The sequence below is a fragment of the Colletotrichum paranaense genome (genome assembly GCF_030867605.1).
Source record: "Colletotrichum paranaense strain IMI 384185 chromosome Unknown Scaffold_6.1, whole genome shotgun sequence".
NCBI classification, from domain to species: Eukaryota; Fungi; Ascomycota; class Sordariomycetes; order Glomerellales; family Glomerellaceae; genus Colletotrichum; species Colletotrichum paranaense.
In genome coordinates this window covers 2,991,454-3,002,741 of record NW_026848964.1, presented here as the reverse complement: position 1 = coordinate 3,002,741, position 11,288 = coordinate 2,991,454, and the positions used below count along the sequence as shown (strand labels likewise).

Sequence of the window (11,288 nt, the reverse complement as noted above, 5' to 3'; positions counted from 1 at the left end):
CTGACAGCCATTCAAGCCAACTCACGCAGCTCATTGTCGCCCCTGTGAGCAGGCAACTCAGACGCGAAGCCCGGCTGCTGGTGCTGGTGCTGCTGTGGTGCAGGTGGCTGTCCTTGAGCGGGAGGTGGTGCGTTGTAGTAGCCCCCTTGCTGTTGCGGGGGCTGCTGCTGGGGAGGATACGTTCCCTGCGTCGGGCTGACGCTGTTCTGAGACGGCACGTACTGCGGCACACCGGACTGGTAAGTGGGCGAGGGGCTCATGGGTGGCGGGCTGGCGGGCGGGCTGACGCCGTTGTTGCTCTGGTCGTAGGATCCCGTGGTGACGTCGTAGTGCTGCTTCATCATGCTCTGTCTGTTATTGTTGTTGTTGTCCACAGGTGTGAAGCCCTGCGGGTAGTGTCCCTGCTGTTGCTGGGGAGGGTATCCTTGGGGCGACGGCTGCTGCGCTGGGGGACCAGGCTGCTGGTACATCTGCGGCTGTCCCTGGTTGGGCGGCGGGGGTCCGACATAAGACTGGTGGGCGGCCTGATTGTTGTTGACGTTGTTGGTGTCCTTCTTCTTCTTGCGGAGGAGGAAGATGATGCCGAAGACGATGAGTGCGATAGCCGCTACGCCTCCGACGACGCCGCCCACGATAGCGCCAACGGGAGTGGACGAGCCGCCGCCGCCGCCACCACCACCGCTAGACGTGCTAGTAGTCGCTGCAGACGTAGCAGTGGTTGATGCGATGTTGCGGAGGGAGGTTGTTGACGGTGCTGTCGTCGACTCTTGGGTGACGGAAGAATCTGTAGGGTTTGCGTAGACAACAATCACTTCCTCGGTGGCAGCGCATGCATAAAGGGTATAACGGTTGAACAGCGAGCCCGAGTAGATGTAAGTGGCACACTCGGGTCTTTCCGAGGCAGTGCTAGAAGCATTCGTATGAGACATGGTTCACGTAGGAAAAGAAGAGCGACAGTATAACGTACCAGAGCTGCATACGAGTATCACCACTGCTGGCGCGACTAGCCGACCTTGATGGGAGACAGCTCGTAGCAATTGTGGTGCAGTCTGTGACTGAGGAAGAGCTACAGCAACCAACAACAGAATAGAAGCTGTTGATGACACAGGATCCAGTACCGCAGTAGATGGAGTTGGCTAGAGAGACGTCAGCATCCTTTGCAAACCACCATTCTCTGTTCATCATAAGATCGTATACTTACTAGCTTCTCCAGAGATGTAACCACAGGTGTCGTCGCCTCTTACACGCTTGGCCAGCTTCAGGTCGACATTGCCGGGCTCAGGCGCCGCAGTGGGCTTCGGACTGAAGCCGAGCTCCTCCATGTTCATCGCAGCAATGGTCTGCCTGGGTGGAGACCAGCTTGGGGTATCGTCCTGCCATCTCAGCGCCTTGGACTCCACGCCCAGGTACAAGCAAGCAAGAGCTCCGAGTTGAATGAATCTCCCCATGTTGAAGCTGTAACGATCTGTTTCCTGTGTCTTTACAGAATAATACGATGTGGAGGAAAAGTGCGAGAAAAAGGGGGGAGAAGGGAGGGATAAGAAGAGAGACGAGGGCTCCAGAGAAGGATGCGGGAGAAAAGGGAGACAGATACAGCCAGCCGGGCAATCCCAGCTCGGGCTGAGATGAAAAGTTACCGAATAGAACGCGCCCTGCGGGTGAGCCAATAGACCATGGCGTCCAACAACGCCAATGAGGCTCAAAGGAGGGATACACCAAGGGTCCAGCTCCAAGTCTCCTGCACTTGACCGTTCGTATCTTGGCCCGGGGTATAGAGGCTGGTTGGGATTGGACCATGTGGAAACTCCGCCTCGTGAGGTGCGGGTATGGACCGATGCGCGTTGGTAGCGTTATTCGACCAGCCTGGCAAGGCAGACAGCCAGATGATCATTCCAAAGCCGTTTTTCTTTTCTGAGACCTAGTTACATATCTCGTCGAGTTGACTCAAGGGGGTAGATCTCACGTACCTTTGCCCCTCTTTTGCTCACTTACATGGAGATCACTTGATCCAATTCGTGTCTCTTGCGCAGCTTCGTACGCTTTCGACTCGCGACTGAGGAACTCACTTGAGTCTTGATAAACTCCTACGGATACGGACTGTAAGCAACAAACAAGGCTTTGCGCCCTATGTCACGACAACTCATCTTTGGTGATGAGCTTTTGGCGTGATAGCGGTGTGGTGGAGTCTAGCGGTGCCCAAGACAAGACTATCATGGCCTTTAGCCCGAACCGGAGAATGTGGCTTGCAGCTGAAGGCAGACCTCAGTCCAGCTCCTGGTCAACTCGCCAAAACCACCCAATCAGATGTCGGCCAGCTGAAATGCGTGCAGCGAGCTTGACTGACGATCCCGTGTAATCTTTGCCGAAAACCCCGGACGGGTTGACAGGCCCCTGTTGGCAACGACTCGGACAGCCTTGAATGTCGAAAAAGGGTTCCGTCGCGCCCCGCCTGGCTGTTAAACTAAGGGTCTCTCGCATCCACAGCGGAATCGGAGTCTTTGCGCGGAACGCGCCCAGAAACAACGCAATTTAGGCATCCTTTGCGCGCCAGGTGCTTTTAATCCATACCGTCGCCTGGCCCCGGCTACATTCTGCCGGTCCGCCGGCAACGGACAACAATGATGGAACGCTCGATTGTGCGACAGCATCAGGCAGAGTAGCTGAGACTCCATGAGAAGTGTTGAAAAGCTCTCATCTTCAAGACGAAACGACTGATTCTTGAAGCCGAGCCGAGCTTTTGTGGCTGGCTTGGAGAATTTCTGCTCTTCATGTAGCCAGCCCGGGTGCTCACGTGTATGTGATCTATCAGAAAACATAGTTAGCATGGTATGCTTATACGGAGTAGATCATCATCTCGTTTTCCAAAACAATGCATATGAAACAAGAAGAAAACCAGCAGGGTCTTTCGCAACATCTCATTAGGTATTCTCCAAATGATCGAACCGCCGAGTGGCTTAGAAAATCGAGAGGCTCGTTGTCTGATATCAAAATCTCACTTCAGCTTTCTTTTCGTTCCATTTCGGTGAAAATGGTAAACAACCGAGGTGATTTGCTACGGCTATTTAGTTTAGAGAGTCAATTCCAACCAACACTTGACGAGTATCAACGCTTGACAATTTTGCCGTGTAGCAATGAGTCGCGATTCGCAACTAACGGGCGACCCGACAAGAAGTCGAGCTGTCGATTGGCATAATGAATTCGGTTCCTAGAGATCAAATGTTGCCATATGAGGCAGTGACTTTCAGAACTTCCCACGATCGTTCTCTCGTGACGCGGGAAGCGGCTGATTCTTGAGCCGCGAAGCGGAGACAACGGTATGAAATCGAAGGCGCTTGAGTCCTAACGCTGGACTACGTTGTGGCCTGTTTGCTCATTGAAAAGAACTGGTCATGGCTTGGAGTGGCTTCACAATCGTCTCCATCTCACTGTACCTAGTCCTCGCTGGCAAGTCGATCTGAGTTAGCATCGAGGAACGACCGATCAGGCCACATCGCGGACGTCTCTTCTTTGGATGATCCGGTCGATCATCGGATGTTCTGGAAAGATACCAAATCGGCAAATTTGACATCGGTAACCAACGCCATCTCGGACGATGGATACCCCTAGCTTGCTGGGCCATCGAATGCCACAGCGGCAATTCGAGACGACGCAGTGTATAAAGCAACGGCGTGATATCAGCCATAGAATTGGACACAAATTTGTCAGAAACTTCGATGGCGGCTTCTAAAGAAGAGCGTCTGAATCGGTATTGGGGCGATGATGAGCACCATGGACGGCTCTTGCGGCGCGCCACAGGCCGTAGCCTCTCAACTACCACACGAAATGGCAATAAAAGTTTCCGAAAGTTGCAGGGTCAAAGGACTGTCTGATGAAGAACCGAGACGGATCGACGTGAAGGCATGCAGCTGGATAGACAATGACGGTGTCGGGTCAGAAGCTTACACAAGCGTTACTGTGCCTTTGCCGGTCTGGTCCGATTGCAAGTGAGCAGGAGGATAGCCTTGAATCCTATCGTATTTCCACCGTGAGCTTTCTTTTCGTGCCATTCGGAGTTCATTGCCTACATCCGCTCGGCTAGGCGAAGCCGCGAACGACAGCAAGTTGTCGACACGGTGACCCCGTGCAACTCGATGGTTATCGCTGAATTTTTTCCAGCCTACAGATGAAGTCAATTAGGAATCCAACGTAGCCCGACATTCCAAATTCAACTCGCGAGCAACTCCCAGCTTCCGAGAGAGTTCATCACCCCTCGGAAATGAACTGCATCCCGTTTTGGACCCTCAGCTGTGCGACACTCGTACATGATGGACCATTTGTAACATACCGAGTCCTGCAGGGGTAACATCTGGTCCTTTGTGAAACCATGAATGTGTAATCGTACCACTGTGACATAGTTGAAGCATCTCGCAGGACACAAGTAAATTGTGACCAAAGCTACTTCGATTCTGTAGCGATGAGTGCCTAGTCCATGCAAGATCCGTATAGCCCGAGACAATGAGCCAAGGGCTGGAATTTGGCAACTACTGGGCTACAGAAGGAGTGCGTGGATTTCCAGAGGATGTGCTAGACGCAGGCAACAGAAGTTGCTGGCATAGCTGTAAGTACATTTGGAGACAATGATGGGCCTCTCTTAACCTTGAAGTCATGGTTCGTGTGATTAAGGTACTGGTCTGTGATTATGCCGTGGATCTCAGTGGGGTTGGCGTAAACGGTCCCGTTTCCTTCCAGCTTTGTCTGTCTGACCATACACCACGGCTGACAGACCGTTGTTCGAGGGAACGGTGAAAGCGTCTGATCACGCTAATGGTTCCTGAAGCGCCGGTCCTTGATGGTGTGAAGTTCCGCTTAGGCCCGAAGGCGCAGCGACAAGTGGAAGCAATAGCTGCTTGTCGATAATGTCGTCCAAATATTCAGAGACGTGTAGTTCGCAGAGCCTCAAGGTTGAGATGAAGTGTGCAGGGTTGGAGCGTCTCAAGATCCCGACGTCAAGCAGGGGCTAAGAATGGTGGCCAACTCACCAATATACAGGCCAACCAGGATCCCTGGCCGGCACGCCAAAGGTAGAAGAGTGCTATTCGTGACATTAGCACTGAATCTATGCCGTACATATTCGATCAGAAGCTATGCGAGGCCTTGAACTCGGCTTCTCGCGAATTGGGGATGTCGGAATGTCAAGCCGCATCGAATGCACTGGACCATTTGGTATCGGCCGCTACTTCCGACAGAGCATAGCACACATGCTGCGCATCTTCGAGCTAATCTTTGTTGCCCACCACATGAAAGTTGATGATGTAGTACATGCAGACCCTGAAAAGCTACCGTCTGACTGGAACGATGCTGTGGCCAGATCCGGGACCCCGAGATCTCAATAGGCGCCGCCGTTCTGTGCTTTGCATGTCGCACCACTAAAAGGCCGCTAGCTGATAGCCAGGGTTGGCAACTAAGTAAGGGAAGTCGGTGAGGGCTGGTGGCCGATCGTACATGAGGGTTGGCGGCATCGACTGCATATTCCGAGCACATCCAGCCGGCTAGCTGCATGTCTCTTGCTCGACGGGGGGTCTGCCAGAACTGCGTTCCCGATCTAGATGTATTGTATCTGGTTGCTCAAGAGGCTGGATGTTCAGGTATGGTGGTAGGATGGGTGGTTGGCAGTGAGAATGGCAGTCAAACCGATGTACTGGGCCGAGAGCTTAGAGGGACGTCTTTAGCAGACCAAAGCAAGATTGACGCATCGATCGAGGCGTCTATCAGTATCCTTCTTGGCGAAAGCGGAATCTTGACGTAGATGCTTTTTCAAAGTTCTGCCCACTGTATGACGACAAATTCCACTAGTCTTTGCAGCTTTGGAATCGCTACGGAGTACATGCCACAATGATGGCGCAACGCCGGGTGCTCTTCGAGGGGCACAGGGACCAGAGCCATGGTAGAGCATAATGTGGAATCTGCAAGGCGGCTGTCTGATGCCCCTGTAGATCGTTCCCGTGATGCTAAGCTGCTCTGACTCGTAGCGCCATGCTTATCGGTGGATATCAAAGAGTATGTTGTCTCAGACGACTGGTGCGGTGGCTGTCCTTTACATCCATCTACCCATCTAGGTATATTTGTCAAGGTGCAGGACGTGGAGAGGTGGCACTGGCCGCCCCTACCAGTCGGGCAGTATCACATATGACGGGCGAGAGCTGATGCCGGCGAACTTTTGCTAGGCATGGGCCACGAATGACCAAGCGTTGCTAGTTGGGGTCGGAGAATTAAATCGGGAACCATCGCTAAGGCCAACAGGGCCACTAGGTACTCTGAAGGCAAGGTGTTAGGACCTGAAGGCAGCAAACTCGGCTCGCCTTGGAGTTTGCATCGCTAATATCGCGTCGTCGATAGCCGAACCCAATTGTATTTGGTAGCACGCATGTAGGGCTCTCATAATGCTAACCGTTTTCGATGAGTGGTCCGAAGAGTAACTGCGGCTGTCCCCAGGTGAGGGTGGCATGACAGCCTGCTCATTCTGGGAAAAACTTGATGGATGACTGGAGTTGAGGGAGGCTAATGTATTTGGAATCGGGTCTCGTTGGGGCGCGCGTGTACATTTTGGAGCTGGACTCTGACTGCGAGACGGAACAAGGACGTGTGGTAGGGGAGTATGGGTTGGCTCGGGGATACGTTGGTTGGTAGGCCAAGGGGATGCTCCGAGCCCTAGTCGGTCGAACCAGATCTGCCAGAGAAGACGAATCGAATATTGGGACCGGGCAGATGGCCAGACGGGAGATCAACTTGGGGATGATCTTTCAGAGACAGACAAGTTGACAATGTCTCGGTCGACCGAGCCACTAGTTCGTCCAGCTTCCTGCTTACTCCAATGAGCTTCTGTACTTCTGTTCCGAATGTCTATAGCAGCATGAGGACGCACCGAATCAGACAGATCAAAGAGCCCTTGGCTCAGCGTTACCTACTGTACGGATACAAGCAAGAGACATTTAGGTAGCGGCTTGAGGCCGAGAATCAGGTTGGCCCCGTTCATTCACTTCTCGGCCGGAGCAGGGGTTGAATCCCTGCCACCACGCACGTCTGTCGCTCACGGCTTCGTCCGCAGTCCAAACTGATGTTCTCGTCGACGTAAGAGACCGATGTACGCGTTTCTGGTCCGAGATACAGCAAGAAGCCATGTTGTGCAACACGATCTTGTGGGAGAATTCTGCTAGATCGGCGGGGTCACGATGACTTGCGAACGCAACCCGTCGATATAGCGGCCATTGCTTGAGTAAGTAACCTTTGTGTAGGACAAGGCCCGAAAACAAATGGACAACGCGACTCCATGTGGAACTGCAGACCTCGCAAGTTGGTGTATTGGTGATACATGGAAGGAATATCTATATGTGCAATCGGTACTGACAACATCGAAACGTCGGCGCGTGAGGGTCGAAAGAACGTATCTGGTTTGGTGTACCCAAGCCGTTACGCCTTATGTAATGGGTCTTGGCTTAGATGCGTTCCCCACGCCTGCACTCGACCGGAAGATGCAACGAAATCTGCGGTTCGTTGGGCGCTTGGAGAAGAGTCTTGCATGCCTCAGCGGACTCGACCGGACGCGCCTGATCCGGGTTGTTGCATGATCCGCTAAAATACTTAGGCAGCTGAGCAATGGGGCCGGCTAACCGGAGCTTTGATGCCGCGCCCATGGTTGTCCAGATCACCTGGAGTGAGAGCGCCTTCATGGTTGTGAATTGATATTGGTCTGGCTCTGCTCCCATGGGCTGCTTCGTTCGTCACTTTTTCAGTGGTGCAAGGGCAGCTGAAAGACATCGTCATTGAGTAGTCGCCTGCGGCGGTGATGTTCCCCAAAGTGCCCTGGCGTGAGACGCAGCCAGGACTGGTGGCTTCGTTGGCTTGCACCAGTGACATCGTCTTAGCCTGGCCGTTTGCTTGCTTATTCTTCGGCGCCCATCGATTAGTCTTACTAGCCGACCACTGGCGTGTAGTGTTTCCCCCAGAGTCTAGTCGGCTTGTCGCACCCTCGACAATCAAGTCTCTCGAGAGAATACGGATAACTACGGAAGCGAAATAGTTGACGAATATAAGACTGGATTGGCCGGGGGATGGCAAACACAATGAGCGTGGGACACGAAGAAGGCTCGAATCGGCGAAAGGACCTTGCGCCGTGCGTCTGGAAAATTCCTTCGGCTATCTCGAGGCTCGGATGCTTGGATGCGTGATTGCAGCCTTTCGACCGAGGTGAAGACGGTTTTAATGAGAAGAGAGAGGGCTAATAGAATCCAAGGCGGAAACGACCAAAGATCGTTTGGCGCTTCAAGCTCGCTAATGCGCATAGGCAGGCTCTCGGAGACAACAAGGGGATTGCCTACCCTGCTCGAGGTGGTAGCCAAGCCAGGCAAGATCCAGTCATGATATCGGAGTCGGATGGAAGAGGCGAGAAAGGGGTGGGGGAAATGCGTATGACCGACGATTGACTGGTGGACTCGTGTCTCGATTGTTCTTCAGATTTCTTCTTTTCTTTTTCTTTCCTTTTCTTTGCAGTCGTCCAGGTGGCAGGCAGGGGCTAGGGGTGAAGTGCAGAGAAGTTGAGAAGGCCACGGTTGGGAGTGAGGGGATTGAGCTGGCAGACGGCCGCGCTCTTCATCTCAATGCTCAGATTCCGGGCTGGTTCATGGATGGAGGTGGTGTGTGGTTCCCGTTTGTTCGTGATCTTGTTCCACTGTCGTGTAAGACACAGACGTCCAACACTAGGATGGCAGGAATTCCGCGGTACCTGAGATCTGAACCTGCATCTACGTCAAGACTCAGGCAATCGGACAGCGGAGATGGGAGAGCCAATAGATGTCTCTCCGGACAAACGAGCCCTCTACCTTGGCTTCGGGTACGGGAGTCCCGTGTTCGTGCGAGAGGCAGAAATTGCCATGGCGTATGGGACAAAGTGTGCAGTTGGAATGTGTTTGGTCATTTTCAAGGTTGGATGGAAGGCAGGTGGACGTCTGGAACCTTGCGCAGCTGGTTCATGGGTACGTATACCTACCTTAGGGCTAGATGAGGTACGTACTAGAATTGTATGGGTGGCCCGGGCTTGCTGGTCCAACATGGGGAAGATGTTGCTCGAAGGTACCTACGCACTTCACTAGGTACGGTACGTAGTATCGGTAGGCAGACACATAAGGTAGGTAGGTAAGAAAGGTGGACAAAGTCGGCACCTTCTCTCATTTCACGCCCCTTCCTGACGTCGATTACCTCAATCTAAGATACCTGAGGAAAAACCTGACCTGTCCAAGTTACCTACCTTGGGTTAACCTAAATCAAGGGAAGGCTAGCAACAGGTATGCATCCAGTGTTTTCTTCCTCGTCTTTTCGACCAAGCGTCTTTACTGCTACCTAGGCTTCAGCTAACAGATGCGCCCTACTGGCAACCGCCAGGGATCCCACCCTTCATCTCATACCGCCTCATGGAACGCTTCGTCCAATGATGTCTTTCCCGGCTTCAACTCCGGCTGAAGTGCTTAGCCTTGGCACCCCTGCTCTGCGTCTACTTCCTCACAACCCTCCTGCGTCTTCGTATCGCCGACGACTAAGTTCAAGTAAGCGTTGTCTCTTTGTTCGAGGAAAGTTGCAGTTACTGACTACCTAGATCATCGCAGATCCGGCATGGGATTCATAACAAAATAATGGGAATTTCGGTTCGGAGTATCCACACAATCAGTAATATCCATGGCTGGGGGTTACCATGATCCATCATTTCCGCCCGGGGTTGCTTGGGTTGAGAACTGTACGGGTACGGATACAGTTACCCAATTTCGATAAACCTGTGCCCGTTTCCTCGCAATACTTTACCAAGATGCCCCAGCGATCATTCCCCAGCTTCTTATTCTACGGATACAAGTGCGAACACTCATTGTGTGAGACCACTGTGGAAGACATTTGTCGATATTGATGGTTTCCCGCCCCTCGATCGGAATTCCCTGCCATCTTGTCTATGATCTCTCGTTCAGTCATGTTTCGTAAGTCTTGTCTCTCATTCTTCCATTCTGCCACTAATGAGTTTGAACAGAGTTAGGTTGGTGGCCGAGAATGAGATGGAAGGCCCCATTTCCTTCCGCCAGCCGCCTTTACCAATGTACGGATACCACCCAGCATCTCCACTCGCCATCATCCGTGCCACCCTTCTCTTCCGACGGCGGCGAGGACGACGGACAAGCCGGCGCAAACACTATTTCCACACTGTCACGGAGACGCAGAGGCAGACGCTCACGCAGGCGCAGAAGGGCAGAGCAGACCCTGAAAAGGGTCGACACGGGCCAATCACCCCACAAATACCTTACCCAAACGCCTCCGGGCTCGTCCCGCCTCTCCGTCTCCCCCCTCATCCAGTGTTCTGGTCGGTGCTCCCACACCTCCCTGGCGAAACATTCCATTGCGCACACAATGAAGGAAGTTCCTGGAGGTTCCTGGAGGTGAGATGTATGCAGATGCAACTACACCACAACCATGGCGACAACAACCACCACCAACACCACACGAAGCCATACCGGTGCTTGTGCCTGCGCCTGCGCCTGCGCCGCGCCAACCAACATCACACGCCTCTCACACACTAATCGACTTCCTAGCCCCATTCCCACTTATCTAGCTACGCTATCAACGGGATGGCAACGCGCTACCTATCCCCAAACCTACCGGATTGCCTAACTACCGGGCTACCGTGCCTACCTTCCTACCAATTCGCAGGTACTTTCTTCTTCTCCTGTTCTGGGCTGTCATCCCGCCTACCTATTTTCATTCCGTCCTACCTGAGGCGGTTGACCTCACACGTTTCTATCTACACGCTCAAGATTCTCCCGGATCACGCACCCATAATACCCATAGGCCCGAGTGGGCGGTGGATGGGCAAGTAGACAAACAGGTAGAGGTACATGCCATGCCCGGACCGAACACACATAACGACCACAACGACCACCGCCGCCTTTTGCTTGTTTCCGCCCCGTCCCTCCTCTTTCCCCCCTTGTATGCATGTATGTATGTATGTGTGTGTGTGCCTTTTGCTCCTCCTCCTCCTCTCCTGCTTCACCGGATTGGTGTGCCGTGGGTGCAGACGCGATCTCGACCCAAGTTGCGGTAGGTAGCCATGTCACATTTTGATGTAGGTACCCTCTCCTCGGCTCTGCCCCTGCTGCACCTAGCATGTACCTTACCCTCCGACCACCTCATTCCGCTTCGTCGCCATACTTTTTTTTTTTGTCCCTTTTCCCTTTCTCTCTCTGCTACCCTTCCTTTCCTATCATGTACCTTATTCTACG

The 11,288-nt window shown here is 53.2% G+C and overlaps 3 protein-coding genes across 3 annotated transcripts; 1 reads left to right on the top strand and 2 right to left on the bottom strand.

The window, feature by feature from the left end:
- Nucleotides 1-11: 11 nt before the first annotated feature.
- CPAR01_08664 (uncharacterized protein) lies at nt 12-1,448 on the bottom strand (the record flags this gene model as incomplete). Its single annotated transcript, XM_060492932.1, has 3 exons — nt 12-906; nt 968-1,136; nt 1,202-1,448. The coding sequence occupies 3 exons, from the start codon at nt 1,446-1,448 to the stop codon at nt 12-14; spliced, it is 1,311 nt and encodes a 436-aa protein (XP_060349302.1).
- A 6,591-nt stretch (nt 1,449-8,039) lies between these two features.
- Nucleotides 8,040-8,318, bottom strand: CPAR01_08663 (uncharacterized protein; the record flags this gene model as incomplete). The annotated part of the gene is made up of 1 exon (XM_060492931.1): nt 8,040-8,318. One exon carries the CDS (start codon nt 8,316-8,318, stop codon nt 8,040-8,042), a length of 279 nt encoding a protein of 92 aa, XP_060349301.1.
- A 1,670-nt stretch (nt 8,319-9,988) lies between these two features.
- Nucleotides 9,989-10,621, top strand: CPAR01_08662 (uncharacterized protein; the record flags this gene model as incomplete). Its single annotated transcript, XM_060492930.1, has 3 exons — nt 9,989-9,995; nt 10,048-10,372; nt 10,426-10,621. 3 exons carry the CDS (start codon nt 9,989-9,991, stop codon nt 10,619-10,621), a joined length of 528 nt encoding a protein of 175 aa, XP_060349300.1.
- Nucleotides 10,622-11,288: the final 667 nt, after the last annotated feature.